The sequence below is a fragment of the Rhinoraja longicauda genome, chromosome 7 (genome assembly GCF_053455715.1).
Source record: "Rhinoraja longicauda isolate Sanriku21f chromosome 7, sRhiLon1.1, whole genome shotgun sequence".
Classification (NCBI taxonomy): domain Eukaryota; kingdom Metazoa; phylum Chordata; class Chondrichthyes; order Rajiformes; family Arhynchobatidae; genus Rhinoraja; species Rhinoraja longicauda.
This window is the reverse complement of record NC_135959.1, coordinates 44,493,649-44,519,346: the sequence shown is the minus strand read 5'-3', so window position 1 is coordinate 44,519,346 and position 25,698 is coordinate 44,493,649. Positions and strand designations below refer to the sequence as shown.

Here is a 25,698-nt window from a genome sequence, read left to right as displayed (position 1 = left end):
AAGATGATCAAATGAGACATACTTCCTGCCCAGGGAAAGGAAAATCTGAAGAAGGGTCCCAACCCCAAATGGTACTTGGCCATGCTCTCCAAATTTGTTGCCCGACCCGCTAAATTACACCAGCACTTTTTTAAAAAAGAACAGTACAAACTAAGTATCACGTACCCCACTACTATAGTGATGATAAACAAGCACATAATGTGAAAATTAATCAATGGCATGCACACAGAAGCAATTAGTAATATTTTCCTGACATTTTTGTGGGTTGACAATCAGCACCACAACATCGTTAGCAAAGGGGAAATAGTAGCATCAGTGCTTTCTCCTGTTTTTGAACTAGCAATTGCTGTGGATTGGAATGAGCATAGGATTAGCATGAAGCAAATTTCGAACATATTAAATATATTCAACATAATGTGCACGCTGACAAAATATGGCTCTTTGCTTACATGGCAAAGAACTTAGGAAATAGAAATAGGCCACATGGCCCTTAGTACCTGCAAGGCCATTTAAATAAGCAAACATATGCTACACACCCTTGAAGCTGAAGTCTTTCCTTAAGTACACAGAACAGGCACATAGTATTCTTGGTGTGAAATCACTGATGCCGTCTACAGTTGCATCAAGACTTCTTTATTTTTGTATCTAAACCACTTTGGGAATGGGAGACGGGCCACACCTGCACTTAGTTAGGACATTGAGTACAAGAGTCAGGAAGTCATAATGCAGCTTTATAGCACATTTGGAGTATTCCGTGTAGTTTTGGTCACCCCGTTACAGGAAGCATGCGGAGGAAATGGTGCAGAGGTGGTTTACCAGAATGATCCCTGGATTAAGGGGTAGTAGCCACAGGGAGTTGGACAGACTTTGATTGTTTTCTCTGAAATGCTGGAGGTTGCAGGGAGACTTGATAAAAGTATATAAAAGAGGCGTACTTAGACAGTCAGAATTTTTTTCCCCAGGATGGAAAAATCAAATAGAGGGCATAGCTTTAAGGTGAGAGTGGCAAAATTTAAAGGAGATGTACGTCGTCTGAGAAAGGGTCCCGAACCAAAACGTCACCTATCCATGTTCTCCAGAGACGCTGAGTTACTTCGACATTTTGTGCCTTTCTTTAAGATTAAGTAATTCATTTGAGAACATATTTCACTGCCTATTTTTCATTTACTATACAAAATAAAGACTATTGTGCCAATTTAAATCGTGTTCAACTTCACAGAAAACTTTAAAGCCAGAATATTGCAATTACCGGCCATGATATTACAAGATCTTTTTCCTACAAAATGTGCCTTCCTGAACAGGTATAAATCTCATTAACATAAAGTTCACTGTAAATACTCAAAATCTGATAAATAACTAAATGCTGGAAATACACAACTAGTCTGAGAGCATCTGCGAACTGAGGGAGAAACAGAGTTGATGGCATTTCATAAGAACTGCCAACATGTGAAAAAGAATGGTAGGGATAGACAAAACAAAAGACAAAGTCCATGATAGGGTGGAATCCAAGAGATATTGAATGACATGTTCACAAGTTATAGGAGTAGAATTAGGTCATTCGACCCATCGCATCTACGCCATTCCATCACAGCCTCTTAATCCCATTTTTCTGCCTTCTCCCCATAACCCTTGACACCTGTTCTTATCAAGAATTTGTTTATCTCTGCCTTAAAAATATCCACTGACTTGGCCTCCACAGCCCTCTGTGCAATGGGTTCCACAGATTAACTACCCTCTGACTAAATAAATTCCTCCTCAACTCCTTTCTAAAAAAGCGCCCATTAATTCTGAGGCTATGACCTCTGGTCTTAGACTCTCCCACCAGTGGAAACATCCTTTCCACATCCACTCCATCTATGCCTTTCATTATTCTGTAAGATTCAATGAGGTCCCCCCTCAACCTTTTAAACTCCAGCGATTGAGGCCCAGTGCTGTCAAATGTTCATCATATGCTAATCCACTCATTCCTGGAATAATTCTTGTAAACCTCCTCTGGACCCTGTCCAGAGCCAGCACGTCCTTCCTCAGATATGGGGCCCAAATTTGCTCACAGTACTCCAAATGCAGTCTGACCAGCGCCTTATAGAGCCTCAGCATTACATCTCTGTTTTTGTATTCCAGTCCTCTTGATATAAATGCTAGCATTGAATTTGCCTTCCTTACTACCGATTCAACTTGCAAATTAACTTTTTGGAAGTCCTGCACCAGCACTCCCAAGTCATGACAATAATGGTTATGGAGCCAGACCAGATTCTGTGATGTGGTGGCAATCTATCCTATTCAGAAAGTACAAAGGAGCCCATTACAAGCAATCAACAGTAGCCCACCCCAACCCCCACATGTAAATATAGGAATTTTACCCTCCTTCCCCAGCCAACAATGGGCCATTATGGGCTCCACCCTTCCCGAGGTCGTCTGTTGCCGGCCCTGATTTGTTCTGGCCTTTTCTTGCATCCAATTTATTCCCTGCCCCCCACCTCTACTTTCAGTCTGAAGAAGAGTTCCAACACAAAACATCACCTATTCATTTTCTCCAGAGATGCTGCCTGACCCGCTGAATTACACCAGCATTTTGTGTCTATGTTCAGAATTTTACACCAGTTGATTTCAAGCATTATATTTTAATGGACACATACTTACAAACCGCGATCAGCCATAATCACGGTGAATGGCGGTGCTGGCTCGGAGGGCTGAATGGCCTACTCCTGCACCTATTGTCTATTGTCTAAACCAAGATTATGTGCAGGAATACAAAGAGGTCACCATGGTTTGGGTTTCATTTACATTGATTTTATTTAAGATTCATAGCAACAAACAAAAGATGGCTTGTAAAGTGTCAGTGTGCATTTTTGGGTTTTTCATGATATTAAAGGCTTATTAATATTTATTTCAGCCTGTCAGACAACTTGAATTATTTTTCCTTTTTAAACAGGTTAGCAGGACAATATTAAAATGACCTTTTTTTCCCTGCCCTTGTATTATACAGCATTACCTCTGCAGGCGCACTGACAGAAGTTCCATGCTCTCTGGCCATTTTCCATCTGTGATTTCTCAAATATGTTCCACCATCAGTTTCTTCATGAAGTCCAAGAGTGGAGCACCTAAGGGTGAAATCAGGTATTTTCGTCACTTAAAAGAAAAGAAATAAATATGAAGAAAATGCAAAAATTTGATATATTACAACTTTTTTAATTAATTGGTTTTAGTTCCACTGTGTTCTGTACTTATTGACATTTCAATTTAAAACAAAGTGTTGGAGGAACTCAGCCGGCCAAGCAGCATTTGTAGAGGGAATGGACTGCTGACGTTTTTGATTGGGACACTTATTCAGACTGAAGGCGCAAGTATATTATGGATGGTGTGTATTAAACTCTATTGGTCACTACACTACAGGAAAGACGTAATTATATTAGGAAAGGTTCAGAGAAGATTTGCAAGGATGTTGCCAGGACTGCATAATCCTAACTCTAAGACTCCTCAACCTTAATTGAGTTATACAAAATTGAGGATCTGCACTTTCTCTGTAACTGTAAAGCAATCAGCAGTAGCAGCAGCAGCAATCAGCAGTAGCAGCAGCAGCAAGCAGCAGTAGCAGCAGCAAGCAGCAGCAGTAGCAAGCAGCACCAAGCTGTGTTGCTTGGGAAGTAGTGTGTGGGGATTGTGTGGAGATAGTAAGGAGTAAGACCTGTGTGATCTCCCGGACTAGTTTCGATCGCCTAGCTTGGGGTCGGAGAGGAATTTCCCGGATTTTTTCCCAAATTGGCCTGGGTTTTTTATCCGGTTTTTCGCCTCTCCCAGGAGATCACTCAGTTCTTTTGGGTGGGCGGTTGGAGCGGTTGGAGTAGCGGCCGGGCGGTAGGTTTAGTAACCGAGCGCGGGGCTTTGTTTGGAGAGTATGACTGCCAGGGCAGTTTTTTGTTCTGGGTGTCAGATGTGGGGAATCTGGGAGTCTGATAGTCTTCCAGACATCCACATCTGCGCCAGGTGTGACGAGATGGGGCTCCTAAGGGACCGTATTAGGAACCTGGAGCGGCAGATTGATGACCTCCGTCTGATCAGGGAGAGTGAGGAGTTACAGGGAGGTGGTCACTCCTAGACCACGGGAGGTAGACAAGTGGGTCACTGTTAAGGGGGGCAAGGAACAGAGGCAGGGACTAGGGAGTACCCCGGTGGCTGTACCCCTTGGAAATAAGTACTCCTGTTTAAGTACTGTTGGGGGGGACAGCCTACCTGGGGGCAACGACGGTGCCCGGGCCTCTGGCAAGGAGTCCGGCCCTGTTGCTCAGAAGGGTAGGGAAAGGAAGAGGAGAGCAGTAGTAATAGGGGACTCTATAGTGAGGGGGTCAGATAGGCGTTTCTGTGGACGCAGTCGGGAGACCCGGATGGTGGTTTGCCTCCCTGGTGCCGGTGTCCGGGATGTGTCTGAGCGTGTCCAGGATATCCTGAAAGGGGAGGGAGAGGAGCCAGAGGTCGTGGTACATATAGGTACCAACAATATAGGTAGGATAAGGGAAGAGGTCCTGAAAGGAGAATTCAGGGGGCTAGGAAGAGAGTTAAAAAAAAGGACTTCCAAAGTAATAATCTCAGGCTTACTGCCTGTGCCACGCGATAGTGAGAATAGGAATGGAGTGAGGTGGAGGATAAATACGTGGCTGAGGAACTGGTGCAGGGAGCAGGGTTTCAAGTTTCTGGATCATTGGGACCTCTTCTGGGGGAAGTATGACCTGTACAAAAAGGACGGGTTGCATCTGAACCCGAGGGGAACCAATATCCTGGCGGGGAGATTTGCTAAAATAACTGCGGAGACTTTAAACTAGTACGGTTGGGGGGAGGGACTCAAACACAGATAGCTAATAGGCAGTGTGTGAGGCAGGAGGCAGAAAAGGGAAACACTCAGACCCAATATGTAGGAGAGAAAGAAGGGAAAAGAAATAAACTGAGAATAAAAATGATGGGTCCCTTAAATGTGTATATTTTAATGCTAGGAGCATTGTAAGAAAGGTGGATGAGCTTAGAGCCTGGATTGACATCTGGAAGTATGATGTTGTGGCGATCAGTGAAACATGGTTGCAGGAGGGTTGCGATTGGCAATTAAATATTCCAGGATTTCATTGTTTCAGATGTGATAGAATCGGAGGGGCAAGAGGTGGGGGTGTTGCATTGCTTGTCAGGGAGGATATCACAGCAGTGCTTTGGCAGGACAAACTAGAAGGCTCGATTAAGGAGGCTGTTTGGGTGGAACTCAGAAATGAGAAAGGTTTAGCAACTCTTATAGGGGTGTATTATAGACCGCCAAATAGGGAACGAGAATTGGAAGAGCAAATATGTAAGGAGATAGCAGATATTAGTAGTAAGCACAGAGTGGTGATTGTGGGTGATTTCAATTTTCCGTATATAGACTGGGAATCACATTCTGTTAAAGGGCTGGATGGTTTGGAGTTTGTAAAATGTGTGCAGGATAGTTTTTTGCAGCAATACGTAGAGGTGCCTACCAGAGAAGGGGCAGTGTTGGACCTCCTGTTAGGAAATGAGATGGGTCAGGTGACGGAGGTATGTGTTGAGGAGCACTTTGGGTCTAGTGATCATAATGCCATTAGTTTCAATATCATTATGGAGAAGGTCAAATCTGGACCAAGGGTTGAGATTTTGGATTGGAGAAAGGCTAATTTTGAGGAGATGAGAAAGGATTTAAAAGGAGTGAAATGGAAATTGTTGTTTTATGAAAAGGATATAATAGAGAAATGGAGGATATTTAAAGGTGAAATTTTAGATATGTCAATAGCAAAAGGATAGTGAGGGATAAAATTGGTCCATTAGAGAGTCAGAGTGGACAGCTATGTGCTGAGCCGGAAGAAATGGGGGAGATATTAAACAATTTCTTTTCTTCGGTATTTACCGAGGAGAAGGATATTGAATTATGTGAGGTAAGCGAAACAAGTAGAGTAGTGATGGAAATTAGGAGGATTAAAGAAGAGGAGGTACGGACACTTTTGAAGAATATAAAAGTGGATAAGTCTCCAGGTCCTGATAGGATATTCCCTAGGACATTGAGGGAAGTTAGTGCAGAAATAGCAGGGGCTATGACGGAAATATTTCAAACGTCATTAGAAACAGGGATGGTGCCGGAAGATTGGCGCATTGCGCATGTTGTGCCTTTGTTTAAAAAAGGTTCTAAAAGTAAACCTAGCAATTATAGACCTATTAGTTTGACGTCTGTGGTGGGAAAATTAATGGAAAAGATACTTAGGGACAATATATATAATTATTTGGATAATCAAGGCCTGATTAGAAACAGTCAACATGGATTTGTGCCTGGAAGGTCATGTTTGACTAATCTTCTTGAATTTTTTGAAGAGGTTACCAGGGAAATTGATAAGGGCAAGGCTGTGGATGTTGTCTAAATGGACTTCAGTAAGGCATTTGACAAGGTTCCACATGGAAGGTTGATTAAGAAGGTTAAATCGTTGGGTATTAATAGTGAGGTTGCAAGATGGATTCAACAATGGCTGAATGGGAGATACCAGAGGGTAACGGTTGACAATTGTATGTCAGGTTGGAGGCCAGTGTCTAGTGGAGTGCCCCAAGGATCTGTGTTGGGTCCACTGTTGTTTGTCATTTACATTAATGATCTGGATGATGGTGTGGCAAATTGGATTAGTAAATATGCAGATGATACTAAGAAAGGTGGAGTAGTTGATAGTGAGGTAGATTTTCAAAGTCTACAGAGAGACTTGGGCCTTTTGGAAGGGTGGGCTGAAAGATGGCAGATGGAGTTTAATGCTGATAAGTGTGAGGTGCTGCATTTTGGTAGGACAAATCAAAATAGGACGTACAGGGTAAATGGTAGGGAATTGAGGAATGCAGTGGAACAGAGGGATCTGGGAATAACTGTGCATTGTTCCCTGAAGGTGGAATCTCATGTGGATAGGGTGGTGAAGAAGGCGTTTGGTATGCTTGCCTTTATAAATCAGAGCATCGAGTATAGAAGTTGGGATGTAATGTTGAAATTGTACAGGGCATTGGTGAGGCCGAATCTGGAGTATGGTGTGCAGTTCTGGTCGCCAAATTATAGGAAGGATGTCGACAAAATGGAGAGGGTACAGAGGAGATTTACTAGAATGTTGCCTGGGTTTCAGCACTTAGGCTACAGAGAGAGGTTGAACAGGTTGGGTCTTTATTCTTTGGAGCGTAGAAGGTTGAGGGGGGACTTGATAGAGGTTTTTAAAATTTTGAGAGGGACGGACAGAGTTGACGTGGGTAGGCTTTTCCCTTTGAGAGTGGGGAAGATTCCAACAAGGGGACATAGCTTCAGAATTGAGGGACAAAGGTTTAGGGGTAACATGAGAGGGAACTTCTTTACTCAGAGGGTTGTGGCTGTATGGAATGGGCTTCCGGTGGAAGTGGTGGAGGCTGGCTCGATTTTATTATTTAAGAGTAAATTGGATAGGTATATGGATAGGAGGGGATTGGAGGGTTATGGTCTGAGTGCAGGTAGATGAGACTAGGTCAGGGAGAATGGTCGGCGTGGACTGGTAGGGCCGGACAGGCCTGTTTCCATGCTGTAGTTGTTATATGTTGTTATATGTTTAATATTGTTTATTGTCACATGTATTGAGGTGCAGTGAAAAGTTTTTTTGTTGCGGGCAATCCAGTCAGCAAAAAGACTAAACATGATTATTATCAAGGCATCCACACTTTACAGATACAGGATAAAGGGAATAACATTTTGTGCAAGGTAAAGTCCGATTAAAAGTAGTTCAAATGTCTAGATAGAGCACTTGAGGATAGCGGAGTCAGTGGGTATGGGAGAAGGCAGGAACGGGGTACTGATTGAGAATGATCAGCCATGATCACATTGAATGGCTGTGCTGGCTCGAAGGGCCGAATGACCTCCTCCTGCACCTATTGTCTATTGTCTCCAATGAGGTAGATGGTAGGTCAGGATCACTTTCTACTTGGTGATAGTTGCCTGATAACAGCTGGGAAGAAACTGTCCCTGAATCTGGAAGGTGGTTTTAAACTTCTGTACCTTTTGCCTGATGGGAGAGGTGAGAAGAGGAAGTAAGACTGGTCTTTGATTATGTTGCTGAACATCTCCGCTCAGTCTACCTAAACCTACCCAATCTCCTGGTTGCTCAACATTTTACCTCCCTCTCCCATTCCCACACTGACCTTTCTGTTATGGGCCTCCTCCACTGTCAGAGTGAGGCCCAGCACAAATTGGAGGAACAACACCTCATATTTCACTTGGGTAGTTTACACCCCAGCGGTATGAACATTGACTTTTCTAACTTCAAGTAGCCCTTGCTTTCCCTCTCTCTCCGTCCCTTCCCCCTTCCCAGTTCTCCAACCAGTCTTACTGTCTCCGATTACATTTTATCTCTGTACCACCCATGATCCTGACATCAGTCTGAAGATGGGTCTCGATCCAAAAAGTCACCTATTTCTTCTCTCCAGAGATGCTGCCTGTCCGGCTGAGTTACTCCTGCATTTTGCGTCTATCTTCGATTTAAACCAACATCTTTCCCACTCATGAAATTATATCCTAGAAATATATTCATAATGATGTGGTTAAATATTATGAACTAGAGGAGAAGCATTTTAAGTAAATAAAGAAGCATTTTCAATGACACATGGCTCAAGTTTCTTGATCTTAAAAAAAAAACATTGAGGTACAAAACAGAGCACTAACGAGAATAAAAATGCAATTCAACCAAAATGTAATGAATCTTTTATTGTATGCTGCTTTTAGCTAGATTAAATTAACTCGATTCATCAGTTCTTAAAAAGTAATGGGGTATTATTCCTCGGAAGTACATCACCTATAATTGTATAAAACTATAAGTAGCATGATCAACAGTAATATTTGGTTTTATACCATGGATTATTTAAAAAAATTTAAAAGCTGTGATAATACTAAAGGTCGACAGCAGATTTATTTCCATATCTGGTAATAAAATATGGTGGAAAAAATACAATAAAGTTTAATATTAGTGAAACTGCTTCACATGAACTCACCAAATCTTGAGAACAAGCCTCTTCAAAGTACACTGGTATCCAATCCAAATGACAGTGAATGCTTAAGTGAGTCGAAGCAACTTTCTTTTTCAGTTTACTCTCCTTTACAGATCCACTGCAATACGCGTGTGAGGTGCACAGCAGAGATATTTAGATATCTTGGCAGTCAAAAAAAATGATGACTCCACCCACATTTTCATAGTTGGTGGTAATGCGCAAGATCAAATACAATTACAGTAAAGCACATATTTAATACTTTCCCTCAATCATTTGTTTAAACCAAAACCAGTATATTTTGACAAGATCATATCCAAAACCTTATTGCTAGAAGACGCAAAAGTCCTGCGTTCACCACGCTTTAATCTCTGGAGTACTGAACATTGTAGCAGGAAGTAATGCATTTCATTTGCTACAAGATTGTGTGTGCATGTTCTGTTTAAATATATATTCGCATGAGAGTGTTTTTTCTTCAGATGACTTTGGAATGGAATTTAGTATAAGCACCATTTGATTCATGTTAAAAATCAATCCCTTATGCGGTTCAGGTTCATTTTGAAAATGATTAAAAGAAACACCAAACATCTCATATTGCACTACCAAAATGGGAGATGAGAGAATTAGAGAGCAATGACAATGATAAAACAGCATTAATTATCATTACCCTTTATCTTAAAATTTAGCGCTGTAACACATGGGCAAAATAAGGTCTTGCACCAAATGTCTTTGGGCTATGTGCAAGATAAAACAAAGTTGCATTTTTGATCAGTTCAAGTAAGGAATGCCCACAAAACCAGACTCTTAATTTTGGTTTACATAACTGGAAAGTAGCAACTCAAGATTTCTTTCCTTGGATGTAAAATTCACTGAACCTAGTCTGAATATTCATTTCTGTTCTTCAGACATGTGCAGTACAACCAAAGATATGTGCCCATTAACCACACAACATGCATGCGTGCACTACTCTTTCCTCCTCCACCCTAGGTTTGATTCAAACATCAGCTTTCCATGGTGTTCGCTGTACTGCTCTCTGTACTTTGGTATCTAACGGAGGGTTCCCAAGAACATCACATGGAATATATTAAGAATTTTATTCTGTATAAGCTGAATCACAGGCACTATAAAGTTAATATAAAAGAATATGCAACAGAGTAAAACAAAACAGGCAATTTGTTTTATCATTTATACATTATCATACCTCGATTGGCTACTAGAAACTAAAGCTAGTTAATAGCTAACTGTGCAATGCAAAACATTAAAGGAATACCTCCAACAAAAAAGAAAACACATCAATGAAAGAAAACACATCAAAAATCATCCACCAAGTTTTTAACTTTTCAAGATACATTTCCCTCTAATTATGGATAGCGATTGCACTAGACATACTTTTAACAGACTCATATGATATATATTTTTAAAGAGGATTAGCACCCCATCAAATTCCAAATGAATGTCATATGGAATTATCAGCATTTGGCTTTTGACGGCCAATAATACTGCCTGAGTTCCATGCAGATTATGCCTTTAGATTTATAAGAAGAGAGCATGGAAGTGAGTACATTGTAATGAGCTTTCAAAGAACCACACTACAGCACAAACTAGAATTTCTCTTCAGGAAAATCTCTTAAGGATGGAAGGATAGGAGCACATTTTGTGCTAAATTCCAAAAATGGTACAACGTGTGATATTTTAAACAGCTGGAAAGACTAGAAAAGGTGGAATCTAAGCATAAAATATTGGGAATACACACAGGTGAGGTGGCATCTATGGAGAGAGAAACTATTACCACTTCAAATTGATGTCTCTTCGTTGTTTCAGATTTTCAGCATCTACAGTGTATTTTGCATTTTAATTAGAAAAGCTGGGACTGTTATCTTTGTAGCAAAGTGTTTTGGAGCCATTTGATAATATTGCTGAGAATTCCAAGCATTCTACTTTTATTATAAGGCAAAACAAGGGTCAGGTCAAAGTCCCTGAAGAGGAGGAGATGCTGCAGAGAACAAAGGAATGCAATTTTGTTGCAAGGCAGTAGTGAAACACACTTTTGAAATGTCAACAAACTATTAGGTATGTTACACTGGCTACTTCATTGAAAATCTCAATGTATCTTTTTTTAATAAATTTTGATCGTTACTTGAATCTTAAACAAAATGTTATAAGTAAATTACAAATGCATGAAAACTTACAATTGGAAATTTTGAAATAACTCACACATGGGATCGCTATAATAAAGAACAACGTTGTTTGGATAGCATATTGGAATAGTTCAAATCAAAACCAACAGAAAGAGAATCTATGAAATGAGTTTAGTCGGCGTTCATTTTTTCAAGGTCGTGGGATTACAGAACAGTGTTCATAATTTGTCAATGACAGACAATCTTGAGCAGAAACACAATTAACAAATCAGAGCTGCAGAAAGCAACATGCTTGTTTAAAGATGGAAAAGTTATGAGAACTTGTTATGAGTTATGAGAATCTGCAAAATGAATGAAGAAGCGATGAGGGTTTCAGTAGCAGCTCAGCTTACAAATTCCTGCTTAAGCCAGAACTGTGCAAAATAACTGGTAAAGTTTAAGGAAAATTTAAGGCAGCACAGTGGTGCAGCTGGTAGAGCTGCTGCCTCACACTGCCGGAGTTTGATCCTGACTTTGGGTGCTGTCTTTGTAGAGTTTGCACTTTCTCTCTATGACTGAATGGGTTTCTTCCAGGTGATCTGGTTTCCTCCCACGTGATCTGGTTTCCTCCCACGTTCTAAAGATGAGCAGGGTTAGCCCTCTATACATCTCATTGAGTGCTGAGGAAAATACTGGAAACAGAAACTCATATGAGTCTTGAGTACCTTCACAAAGCCAGTATATCATCTCATCACGAAGACGATAGAGCAAATCGAGCTATAGAAAAGCTGGAAAGAGTGCAGAGAAGATTTATGTGGATGTTGCCAGGACTTAAGGACCTGGGCTAAAGGGAAAAGTCAGGCAGGCTAGGACTTTATTCCTTGGAGCATAGGAGGATGAGGGAAGATTTTATAGAGGTGTATAAGATCGAGGTGAATAGATAGGGTAGATGTTTATAGAGTCTTTTACCAAAAGGGGAAACAAGAACCAGAGGACATAGGGTTAAGGTGAGAGGGGAAAGATTTAATAGGAATCTGAGAGGCAACTTTTTCAACACAGAGGGTAGTGGATATAGTGAGCTGCCGGGGGAGGTAGATGAGGTAGATACTATTACAACATTTAAAATACATTTTGACAGGTACGTGGATAGCAAAGGTTTAGAGGGATATGGGTCAAACACAGACGTGGGACCAGTGCACCTGGGGCACCTTGACTGGCATGGGCAAAATGGTCCAAAGGCCCTATTTCCAGGCTGTATGACTCTTCGCAGCCTTGAAGGGAGCATTGAAAGGGGAAGGAGGAATGTGTCTGATGATGTGATTTATTTGAAGATGATGAAAATTGCAAAAGATGATCCACCAAATGAGGAGCCTTGAGGAGTGGAAGATGAGGACTAGGAGAACTCTGTTCTTGCTATGTTCAGAAGAGGGAATGAGAGGAGAGGTGTGAGAAATAGATAAGAATCAATCAGGGGCTCTGTCTACTATGGTTGAGGGGAAGACAGTTCTGAAAGGAAGAGGATATTTCAGATGCAACAGTGCAGAGGGTTCCTTCAATGATGCATATACAACAGAGATGGAGCTGACTGAATAGAATGAAGACTGAGTAGGAGGCAGAGTAGGAAGAACTGGCCATGGGAATCTTGAGCTTGTAATTGATGTTTGTGGCTACCACATCTCTCCAAACCCAAAATGGGCAATTTCAACTTTCAAGACCAGCCACTGAAGGAAACAAAGTAACAGATTTATTTCAGCCTTTAACACTGTTCAAAACCACTTCATTAACATTGACTGAAAATAAGGTTATTAAATTAATATTTTACATTCTCTGCTTCTCTGAGTTGTGACCATGACCTTGACCCAAAGCAGATACAAACCGTGCCAAGATAAAAATGCCGTTAAACCCCTACTATGTAACTTTAAATTATTTTTCTGAGATTTAATTTGCCATGTCAAAGATAAAATACCTACATACAGGGTACTTGTTTGCATTGACCTAGAAGTACTAAAAGTAATTCATTGTACGATATTGAGGTAAATAACACCTCTGTTAAGAATGCCATATGTGCCATTAAAATTTAAATACCTGGAATTGCAATTGAATTCTAATATAGTACCATAACCATTTGCAGAAAAATTAACCTAAACTATTCTCAGCATGAGTCAACAAGTATAATTACAATGTAAAATAATCAAGTAATATTGGTCTTCCCCAAATTAAAATTAATACAGCCAGCTCCAACTGAAATTCAGGAACAATGATTTTCTTAACTAAAAACTGAGAAATAATAAATAAATCTGTGTTAATTACCAATGTAAAATGAATCTAGTTCTGCAAAATTTCTTGTCTCACAGGAACTACTGAACAACTTTCTCTCAATGATAAATCCTCTTAAAATGAATCAAACAATTGTTTTTCAATTAAAATCATTTCAGCATTTTTGTTGAGTCAACACATCATACATCATTTTGTAACAATTTCACATCTGCAGCTTCAAACATTGGAAGGTTTATTTGACGTTCTGTCCACTCTTTCTCTTGTTCCTCTCACCATATCTATAGTTTTAGCAGAGTTAACATTTCTCCTTCCACAGAGGCCGCCTGACCTGCAGAATTCTTTTAGCATTTTCTGTTTTTACTTCCACTTTCCAACATCTGAAATCCTTTCCCAGATGTTCACCATTTCAACAACCCCATTCCAATAAACAAGAATCTAATTGAATTAGACAGCACAAGTTCTATTTCATGCACTAAGCAATTGAATTTAAATGTAAAATTGTACATACCACACTGGCACTTTCATACGAGTAACGTGCTTCAGCACAGAACCAACCCTGCCAAAGTTGCCGAAATAATGATTTATGTCAACATGGGCTATAAGCTAATTGAAATCAGACTTAATACAAACAAGGTTTCAATATACTGATAGATGTTCAAGATGTCTGGAGATCATTAACATACTATGCACATAAATTGAAATATCCAAAGGACTCTTTCAGTCTTATGGAATTCACCATACACACACGATCATGTACAGATGCCTGTACAGATGCCTCCTTGATTCCACTCTCAACTATTTCCTGATTCCCTCACCCTTAATCCTCTTATGTTCCTGACCATCTCTCCTTCAATGGCCACTTTGTTCCCTGGACAGCTCCCACATTATTTTCTTCAGACCCCTTTCTCTAATTGTACACCTTCGCCTCTTCTCGCATAGAAACCCCCATACCTTCATACCTCTTATGCAAGAAACATACATCTTCTCTTTCCTTAGATCTTTTGCATATTTTCCCTACACCCTTCCCCAAAGTAGCGAATTCAAAGCATGATTCCACCATGCCTTTCTCAGTAGTCCACCTCTGAGAATTGCAGCTTTCATCGCTATCTCGGAGGATTTCAACCATGTGACTTTGGACGCTACCCTACCCACTTTCACTCAGTTTGTTGACTGTCCCACCAGGGATATAAAAACATTGGACCTGCTCTATGCCAATGTTAAAGAGGCGTACAGCTCCATAGCCCTTCCACCACTGAGAAGATCCGACCACAACCTGGTTCACCTCCTACCCAGGTATAAGCCATTGGTCCAGAGGCTGCCTGTGACCACAGGGTCAGTGAGGAAGTGGTCACAGGAGGCCTGTGACGCTCTACAGGCCTGTTTTGAGGTCGCATATGGGGACGCACTCTGTACTCGCCATGGAGAGGACATTGATGGACTCACGGACTGTGTTACCAGCTACATTAAGTTCTGTTTGGATAACGTTGTCCCTGAGGAGACTGTACACTGTTTCCCTAACAACAACACAGTGGGCGGCACGGTGGCACAGAGGTAGAGTTGCTGCTTTACAGCGCTTGCAGCGCCGGAGACCCTACGGGTGCTGACTGTACGGAGCTTGTACGTTCTCTCCATGAACTGCGTGGGTTTTCTAAGAGATCTTTTGTTTCCTCGCACACTCCAAAGACGTACAAGTTTGTAGGTTAATTGGCTTGGAAAATGTAAAAATTATCCCTAGTGTGTGTAGGATAATGTTAATGTGCGGGGAACGCTGATTGGCATGGACCCAGTGACTCGAAGGGCCTGTTTCCACGCTGTAAACTAAACTAGGTTAAGCCCCGAGTCACCAGTGACATAAAAGCCCTTCTCAACCAGAAGAAGGGGGCCTTCAGGAGTGGTGACAGGGAGGAGGTGAAACGGGTGCAGAAAGACCTGAAGGCGAGATTAAGACAGGGCAAAGACAACAACAGGAGGAAGCTGGAGCTGAAACTTCAGCAGAACAACATGTGGGGTGTGTGGAGCGGTATGAAGAGCATTACAGGCTACAAGAAGTCCTGTGGCCTGGGGAGGGAAAGCAATCAAGACTGGGCCAAGGAGTTAAACCTGTTTTTTAACAGATTTGATGTTGGGGCCTTTGCCTACGCACCCCCCTGCTCCCCGACAGACTCTCCCCCTCAATCTCCCTGGTCCACTTCCTCTGCCCTTTCTTTGTCACACCTGACCATCAAGGCTGAGCAAGTGAGGAAAAAGCTGAGCAGGCAAAATCACAGGTCCTGATGGTGTCAGCCCTAGGGTACTCAATGCATGTGCCAGCCAGTAGTTTAGAGTACCCCAGCATATCTTCAACCTGAAGAGGGTTCCTGTGATGTGGAAGACATCCTGCCTGGTTCCTGTACCAAAGAGGACACGTCCCAGCTCCTCCAATGACTACAGACCGCTGGCGCTGACTTCACACATCATGAAGTCTGATGGAGAGGCTGGTGCTCACTCACCTGCGACCCCTGGCTAAACCTTACCTAGACCCCCTGCAGTTCACTTACCAAACAAAGATGGGGGTTAAGAATGCCATCACCACTTGCTCCATCATTCCTATGCTCACCTGGATAAGCCGGGAAGCACTGTGAGTCTTTTTTTTTAAACTTCTCCAGTGCTTTTAACACCATCCGGCCTGCACTGCTAGGGAGAAAACTGATGAAGATGCAGGTGGATGCTCCATTGGTGTCCTGAATCACCATCTACCTGACTGGACAACCACGAGGCTAAGGAACTGTCTCTCAGACATGGTAGTGGGCAACACAGGGGCCCCACAGAGGACGGTCCTCTCTTCCTTCCTGTTCACAATCTACACCTCGGACTTCATAACCCAGACTCCTGCCACCTGCAGACCCTTTCGGATTACATTTCAATTTTGGGCTGCATCAGTGAAGGGAGGGAAGCTGAATACTGAGGTGTAGTCAATGCCTTTGTTGAGTGGTGTGGGCTGAATCACCTGCAGAATCACAAGACTAAGTAGTTAGTGGTGGACTTTAGGAGGAGGAACACCCCTGTCCCGTCTCTATCAATGGTGTGGATGTGCAGTTTACCAAAGATTACAAATGCCTTGGAGTGCACCTGTACAATAAACTGGACTGGTCCAGGAACACTGAGGCACTGTACAACAAGGGACAGAGCCGGCTGTACTTTTTGAGAAGTCTCCGCTCCTTCAACGTCTTTAATAAGATGCTGGAGATATGCTACCAATCGGTGGTGGCCAGTGCCATCTTCTTCGCTGTAATGTGCTAGGACAGCAGGGCGAAGGCCGCAGACGCCAACAGGATTAACAAACTTATCAGGAAGGCTGATTCCCTCCTGGGGGCAGAGTTGGATTCATGGGAGGTAGTCTTGGAGGGGAGGATGCTCCTCAAACTATCAAACTGTACAACTCCTCCCCCTTCTGTCATGGGGTAGACTGACCCCCCTCCCTAATCCTTTCCACTTGTCATTTTAAGTTTCATGTTTCATGGATCTTGTGTTTTATGATTGTTGGCAAATCAATTTCCCTCCTGGGATAAATACAGTTCTATCGTATCGTATTGTACTATCCAGCTCTGCTCCAGTTGAGATGCCTGCACTGCTTCTGACCACGCGTTTTAAAACTTGTTAAATATGCAGCTTTTGTTCCTGCAATATATCCACACCTATTCCCTCCTGATGTAAGAAAATAGAGCACAGGAACGAGCCTTTCAGTCCACAATATCCATGCCGAACAGGATGCCAAGTTAATCTAATCACCTCTGCTTTTATATGATCCATATTCAGACCTCCCAACATTTGATTTTACAAATTCATAACTTTGATGTCCAAAATTCAGAATTTTACATCAAAATTCATAATATGGCACATAATGCAACTTTTCAGCAAAAAAAAGAGTATGCACGCCAAATGCGCATATGCGTTGCACTACATTCATGTGTGAAAAATGACTATTATTTCCAACAGTCTGTAGTTCTTTGACTAAATGTACAATGTCAGGTCTATCATGAGTATATTCTGCTTTTTATAGAAAGGTTATTGAACAGAGATACTTTTTGCAACACAAAGAAAAAATTGTTTTGTTTTGTTTTTTCTATTTTGCTTTTCCCCCTACATATCCCAATTCTCTTGGTATTGAATAAAAGAACAATGGTCATAAAATGTATGACTGAGTTATGAAGAAAGAGTTGATATTTGCGACTCGACTAAGCATACGGAAGTACTGGTTGAAGAAAATCGCACATTAATTGATAATCAGCCCAAAAAGGTGGTAATTGGCTTTTCTGCTGTTTTATATTTTAATACCTGTCTTAATTAATTAAAAGTATTTATTTCACAAAATGCTGGAGTAACTCAGCAGGTCAGGCAGCATCTCAGGAGAGAAGGAATGGGTGACTTTTCGGGTCAAGACCCTTCTTCAGACTGATTAATTATATTAATTAATATAGTTATATAATCTTGCACTTAAATTTAATATTTACTCATTACAGTTCCACCACTGATTTTCTGGCACTCTTGGTTCCAGAGCTTTGCTGGTTTATCCAGCCGGCCAAGGAAGTCAGCTATGGGGATTGATGTGCTGGTTCCAGCTGGGCTGGAGCGCCAGGGCCCCGGCCGCAGGTTGCAAATTCAACTCACCGATCGGCCATGGAAGTCCCGATGAGATCGAGATTGGCTGCCTTGCCCAGCCTAGGTGCCACATTTTCGGGGAGACTTCCAGGGCGCGGGGGATTTTGCGCGGAATCCCTAGCGACCTCTAGCGGCCGAATTGACAAATTGCAATTACCAACTGTTTCGCAGAAAAAGCGAGACGAAATCGGAATGGCGGAAATAAGAACGTGGAAACTTTCTGTCAAATTCAGAAGGGTTGGGAGGGGTGCATATTCCTCCATTCTCTGGTTTAATCCCGATGAAAAACGTTACCAGACAATTGTCTGATAGACTTTTTCTGAATAGAGATGATGGAAGCATTAGCATTTCATAAAATGATAAAGAATTCTCTTACACATAAAAGCACACACAGACTAAAATGGAAACAGGCACCTTCCCCTTGGCTCAAGATTAAGTGGTGGGACAAAAACTGTACATGGAACAACAAGAACATCTTTCAATTGATGTACAATAATCATGAAAATTAAGCTCAGGTCAGATTCAATGAATAGTATTCATATAAGACAAATGATTTGATCCAACTTTGACTTAAACTTTGAGTCACATTTTGCTTGTGTTTCAAAACCGAATGACAAAACCTTTTCCATTAGAATCAAATTATGTGAAAGCTTTTAGATGATAAAGACAACCTCAAAAGTATATACTACAGTAAATGGTAAATACAAAATGGTTCATCCAAAATTAAACGTCAAGTAGAGTTGGGTTTGGCTAAGACTCAAACTTGTGAAGTGAAACTTAAAAAGAACTTAAGCATGAAAATCTCTTCATGTAAAGAGGATGTCATACTTCGAATGACTTCAGAACCAGTAGTAGAAAAAAAAACCTGTGATCATTTAAGTCACAGTGGGATGTGGAACTGTAAAATTCTGGTTGAATCTTGTGAGCAACATAAAAATGAATCTTATAGATCTTTTTCACACATCGGGGAGATAAACGTAGCTAAAAGCGAGAATTCTAGGTGCACACATTTTGCTCTAGTCAAAGCCATAGTTCAAGTCATATAACATTTTGGTTATTCACAAGACTAATGTCAAAAGAAAATTTCAACTATGATTAAGCTCTCCTGAAATAAACATTGGTGGATCTGAGTGGTTAATTATTTAATTCACTAACCACAATTAAAAACAGAATGATAAAGCATTTCCATAGGCATCTTATTCCCATGTGCAGCTTAGAGCCATTGCTTAGCTAAACCACCTGTTCATGACATGTTTTTAATTCTGCAAGCTTAATAAAAAAAGGTAGACCAGATACTCAAGGTGTAATATCTTTGATAAATGTTGCAGCAAAGAAAAGCAATAATTTGCAAATCCATGAATGTAGCATACACTTATTTCTGTGGATTTTCCACTATTACTAAGAAACCAAAACCCATTAGATCACTAATTCCCTTCAAGAAAGGGAGTATGCCCACCCCTGTATAATCTGGTTTACTTAGCTTTCCAGTCAGTTTTCAGCTGACATCCAATGCCTTCAACGAATGCTCAATAAATATGGTCCAAGCAGCAACATACATTAATAGATTTTAAACAATCAGGGTCATCAGATCCCTTGGGACCGTGAAGGTACATCCCTTCTCAATTTCAAAATGAGCGTGGAAACCACAGAACTCATCCTGAAGTGATGTATAGTTATCACTTGAGCTACCTGGGTTCACCTTTAATAAAATGACGGGTGCACAAGCCCTCCCACAGTTGCTGAACATCCACCCAAGCTCCTAGTTTAATCCGGAAGCGTCTCTGCATTTCTCGATGGCTCTCTCAAGGTCGCACCTGGCTTCTTGTACGACTCTGGATCACCTGACTTGAATGCCACAGATTTAGTCCTCAGTGGATTGTGGATCTCCTAGTTAATCTAAGACATCTAGTTAGGGAACACTTAGATGGTCTTAATAGGAACACAGTCCTCCATATATTTCCTTATAAAGTTCATAATAATTCCAGCGTTTTCATTTTTGTCCATTGCCAAGTCTACCAAGACCAAGCAGTGGAAAATTAATTTCCCAGCCTTTCATGACCAGCTCTGTACAATCCTGTGATGAACACAACCCTGTCCTCATCAACGGAGTTGGTCAACAGCTGCAGCTAGTCAAGTCAAGTCAATTTTATTTGTACAGCATATTTAAAAACAACCCACGTTGACCAAAGTGCTGTACATCAGTTCAGGTACTAAGAATGAACATACAATGGCACACAAACATAACAGCACATACATAAACAGTTCACAGCGCCCCCTCGGAGAGCCTCAAACACTAGGGAGCAGAAATAGGTTTTGAGCCTGGACTTAAAGGAGTCGATGGAGGGGGAAGTTCTGATGGGGAGAGGGATGCTGTTCCACAGTCTAGGAGCTGCAACCGCAAAAGCGCGGTCACCCCTGAGCTTAAGCCTAGACCGCGGGATAGTGAGTAGCCCCAAGTCAGCCGACCTGAGGGACCTGGAGATAGAGTGGTGGGTTAGAAGATTATTGATATGGGGGGGGGGGGGGGGGGGGCAAGCCCATTTAGGGCTTTGTATGTGAATAGGAGGAGCTTGAAGTTGATTCTGTACAGTACTGGGAGCCAGTGGAGAGAGGCCAGAATCGGGGTGATGTGGTCACTTTTACAGGTACCCGTCAGGAGACTTGCTGTGGCGTTTTGGTCCAATTGCAGATGGGACAGGGATGATTGGCTGATCCCAGTGTATAGGTAGTTGCAGTAGTCTAGGCGGGAGAAAATGAATGCGTGGATGATTTTTTCAATGTCGTCAAATTGGAGGAATAGTTTGATTTTAGCTATGGAAGAAGCTGGCTTTTACCACAGCGTTGACTTGCTTGTCAAACTTTAATGCAGAGTCAAATATCACGCCAAGGTTTTTGACATGCGGTTTGACTAGAGAGGATAAGCTTCCAAGGCTGCCTGTTATTGTTTTGATGGAGTCGGGGGGGGGGGGGGCGAATAGGATGACCTCAGACTTGCTCTCGTTTAGTTGAAGGAAGTTCTGTGCCATCCAACATTTTGTCCTCAAGGCAGTGCATGAGGCTGATTAAATTTGACCGGTTGTTGCGTTTCAGGGGGAGATAAAGCTGTGTGTCATCCGCATAGCAGTGGAAAGAAATGCCGTGCCTTTGAATGATTTGGCAGAGGGGGAGCATGTTTGGAGAGATGAGAATGGGGCCTAGGATGGAGCCTTGTGGAACCCTGCAGGAGAAGCTAGCTGGGGAAGAGGAATAATTGCCTATGTTGATGGAGAAACTCCTATTTTTGAGGTAGGAAACGAACCAGCTCGGGGCAGTACCATCAACGCCAACCCCATACCGGAGACGGTCAATAAGGATGGTGTGGTCCACTGTATCGAACGCTGCGCTGAGGTCGAGAAGGAGCAAGATTGCACAGTCGCCGGTGTCGATGGCGAGAAGCAGGTCGTTGTGTACCTTCAACAAGGCAGACTCTGTGCTGTGGTGGGCCCTGAAACCTGACTGGAAACTTTCCAGGATGGTATTTTGGTGTAGGTAAAGCAGTAGTTGATTTAGAATTACCTTTTCAAGGACTTTTGACAGGAATGGCAGTTTGGAAATGGGTCTCTAGTTGCTAGGCAAGGTGGGGTCTAGGTTAGGTTATTTCTGGAGGGGCTGGTCCACCACGTGCTTGAAACAGATTGGAACAGTGCCAGTGGCCAGAGAACTGTTGGTGATAGAGAGGATGCTGGGACTGGCTATTGCAATGTCATCCTTCAGAAGGGCAGTGGGGACAGCATCAAGGGGGCAGGTTGCAGGTTTCATAGTGGAGACAAGCTTTGCAAGGGAGGATAGAGTGACGGGTTGGAAACAGTCCAATTTAGATGAACAGACCAGTGAGACAGCTAGGTCACGGGTGGGAGGGGAAATATTCATTCTAATGTTCTCAACTTTGCTAGTGAAAAATTTAGAGAATTCTTCGCACTTAGCAGGGGACCCAACTAATCTGGTACTGGGGGCGGGACATAGAGGTAATAGTGCTAAATAGGACCTTGGAATTATGAGAGTATTTGGAAATAAGGTCGGAAAAGTATTGTGCTCTTGCAGACTTTACTGCTTCCTGGTATTTGAGAAGATTGTTTCTCAGAATTGCGAAGGAAATTTGAAGCTTATCACATTTCCACCTCCGTTCTGATTTTTTGCACTTCCTTCTTAGGGCTCTGGTGGTGTCATTGAGCCAAGGCCGACCTTTGGGCTTAGACTTTTTCATTTTAAGAGGAGCAACAGAATCCGGGATGGAAGAGCAAGTGGTATTAAATAAAGAGATGAGATTCTCAGTGCTGAGATGGGGGGGACAAGCCTCAATAGTGCAGATGTTGGAGGCAACTATGAGAGCCTCGAACTTAACTGGCAGTCAATGAGTTTATGTAGCGGGAGTAACGAACAGGGAGATGAGATTTGGCGGGAGAGAAAGGCAGAGATGCATCAAATATAATAGCTAAACAAAATTCAATCTTGACAGAACATGCTACTATTTTATTGCAACATTTCACCATTGCACTTTAAATAAATCAAATGACTCAAATTATGCGAGTGTTTTTAGGTTAAAACATTTCTTGCCCGAAGCATAACGTAAGCACTTTTAAAAATGTCAGTGACATGACTGCTTTTATCATTAAATTGTCTGTGAATATCTTCATTTTTTTATTATACCAAAAAACGAAGGTTCACATATTTAATTTCTCAACTTAATTTGATCCCAAATGGCAGCACCAACTTGGAATAACACTAGACTGCTGTACCCTTCTTCGTTTTGCCAATGGTCATAAAAATTGCACTAATATAATGATTCTTACACAAACTGAATTTTCTGGCCCTGTCATGGGTGAATAAAGAACAGATTCTGATTTTTTTCTCTCTAATTTTTCTCTTTTCTTTTTCTCAGCTCCCACCTCACAACGTTGAAAAACAAATGAAAGAACAGTACATAAAAAGTAATTTAAACATTCCTGATGCAAGCTACTCTGGCGAGCAGCACTCTGTTCCATCAGTTGATGTTTTTAATCACTTTTAAATCCTCTTTTGATCTAATTGCGGTGAAACTTTGATAATCTGCGAGCCAATTACTTGGAAATCTTGGTAGCTCAGCATTTGGCAGCAGGAGCCTGGCTCCCACACTCCCTTGACACAGGGGCCCTGGCTCCTGTGCTCCCTCAAAACTCACCTGGTTCCATATTGCACATTCCCTGAAAATCTACTGGGGCTGGAAATTTTGTTATTCTAATGTGTAATATCTTAGAAAAAGTAAATTAAATTGAATGCATTAATTAATGTTATCAATAGGAATAACATTCAGCAGTCCAGAAAATCTGCTGTCTTGGCACCCTTTGTCTGCTAGATTAAGCATTTTGCTGGAAAATTGTTTCACTAGTAACTAGTTTACAAATTGATCGGCTGCAACTGGTGCTGAATCATCTATTTACATAAATGCACCCAATTCAACTGAATTCCTAATGCAGTTTTAAACTTTTAGTGTGAGAAAGAATTAGCTACCAGATTTTTAAAAAGTCAATAAGCAACTCAGTGGGACCAACAGTGCACATGTGACCCTTTGGCCTCCGTCTTTCCACAAAGTTACTGATTAGCTCCATGAATAACATTTTCCTTAGTCAGCTACATGGAGAAAGACAAACAAAAGTGACCTTGGAAATTTCACCAAATAGTGCAGCATTTAGAATTGCAGCATTATAGTCCTTTTCTTAAAATATAGTAGTAGAATCATGATTTGGCAAATTTACAAACAATCAGTGCATTGAATAAATTTGATTTTTTTTTAAATTGTCAATTTTATTAAAAAATATGAAATTATCAAATGTTATTGGACAGCAGCCATTGATGAAATATACTGCAGGGCATCAATGTAAAAAGGTGTTATGGATAGTGACACACAGTAATTAATGGAATAACTAACATCCTTGAGCTAATGGTAAAATATTAATATTCCTGCACTTCTAACAAGAGTTGTTACAAAATAAGTTCAAATGAAAAATAATTGCAACATGGATCAACCAGGTGATACATTCTTTTAGTTTAGTTCAGAGATACAGCATGGAAACAGGCCCTTTAAGCCCACTGAGTCCATGCCACCCAGTGATCCCTGCATGTTATCCTACACATACTAGGTGCAATTTACAATTTTACCAAGCCAATTTTACCAAGCTGTATGTCTTTGAGTCTGGGATGAAACTGGAGCTCCCGGGAAAAACCCACACAGGTCATGGGCAGAACGTACAAACTCCGTATAGACAGCACCCATAGTCAGGATTCGAACGTGGCTCTCTGGCGCTGCAAGGCAGCAACTCTATATATGCCCTACCCTACCCATGCCGCCCTACTCTGCTACTGATCGAGAGAACCGTCCTTTGTTTTGCCAATGGTCACAAAATTGCAGTAATATAATGATTCTTACCCAAACTGAATTTTCTGGCCCTGTCAATGGTGAATAAAGTACAGATTCTGATTTTTTTCTTCTCTATGGTTTTTCTCTTTTCTTCCCCTCAACTCCCACCTCACAAAGTTGACAACCATCAACATTCGAAATGCTTCAACATTTACTTTTTGTCAAATAACACATTTTTTCAAGAGTAAAAAAAAAGGCACAGAACAGTAACTAGAAACTGAGACAATGCTAATTCTTACCCTCTCTGTCTAAAATACCAGGGACAATTATGCTATTCCAACTATAGCCCAAGCAAGGCTATTATTCACTAAAGAAATGTTATCAAACTTACTTTTCTGTACATTAGGCCACCAAATGGGCCTTGATATGGTGAACTATAACGTAGAAACATGGAAAAATAGGTTCGTAGAAACATGGAAAAATAGTAGGCCATTCGCCCCTTTGAGCCAGCACCGCCAATCAATATAATCATGGCTGATCATCTAAAATCAGTACCCCGTTCCTGCTTTTTCCCCATATCCCTTGATTTCTTTAGCCCTAAGAGCAAAATCTAACTCTCCCTTGAAAACATCCAGTGACTTGGCCTCCACTGCCTTCTGTGGCAGAGAATTCCACAGATTCACAACCCTCTGGGTGAAGTAGTTTTTCCTCATCTCAGTCCTAAATGGCCTACCCCTTATACTTAAACTGTGACCCCGGGTTCTGGACTCCCCCAACATCGGGAACATTTTTCCTGCATCAAGCCTGCCCAATCCTTTAAGAATTTTATGTTTCTATAAGATCCCCTTCTCATCCTAAATTCCGGTGAATACAAGCCCAGTCAACCCATTCTTTCATCATATGTCAGTCCCGCCATCCTGGGAATTAACCTGGTGAACCTATGCTACACTCCCCTCAATAGCAATAATGTCCTTCCTCAAATTAGGAGACCAAAATTGCACACAATACTCTGGGTGCGGTCTCACCAGGGCCCTGTACAACCACAGTAGGATCTCCTTGCTCCTAAACTCAAATCCTCTCGCAATGAAGGCCAACATACCATTAGCTTTCTTCACTGCCTGCTGTACGTGCATGCTTACTTTCAGTGATTGATGTACAAGCACACCCAGGTCTCGTTGCACCTCCCCATTTCCTAATCTGACACCATTCAAATAATAATCTGCCTTCCTGTTCTTGCCACCAAAGTGGATAACCTCACATTTATCCACATTATACTGCATC

The 25,698-nt window shown here is 41.6% G+C and overlaps 1 protein-coding gene across 3 annotated transcripts in view; it reads right to left on the bottom strand.

Moving 5' to 3' along the window:
• The window catches only part of LOC144595217 (spermatogenesis-associated protein 13-like), a 98,420-nt gene that overhangs the window by 52,414 nt on the left and 20,308 nt on the right, over positions 1–25,698 (bottom strand). For 2 of the 3 annotated variants that reach the window (XM_078402423.1, XM_078402422.1), the window contains exon 2: positions 2,993–3,101. In XM_078402423.1, coding sequence (XP_078258549.1) covers positions 2,993–3,034 — 42 coding nt within the window. In that variant the 5' untranslated portion in view covers positions 3,035–3,101. Of the gene's footprint in view, positions 1–2,992; positions 3,102–13,914; positions 13,963–25,698 lie in introns of all 3 variants that reach the window. The other variant, XM_078402420.1, reaches the window with a different exon arrangement.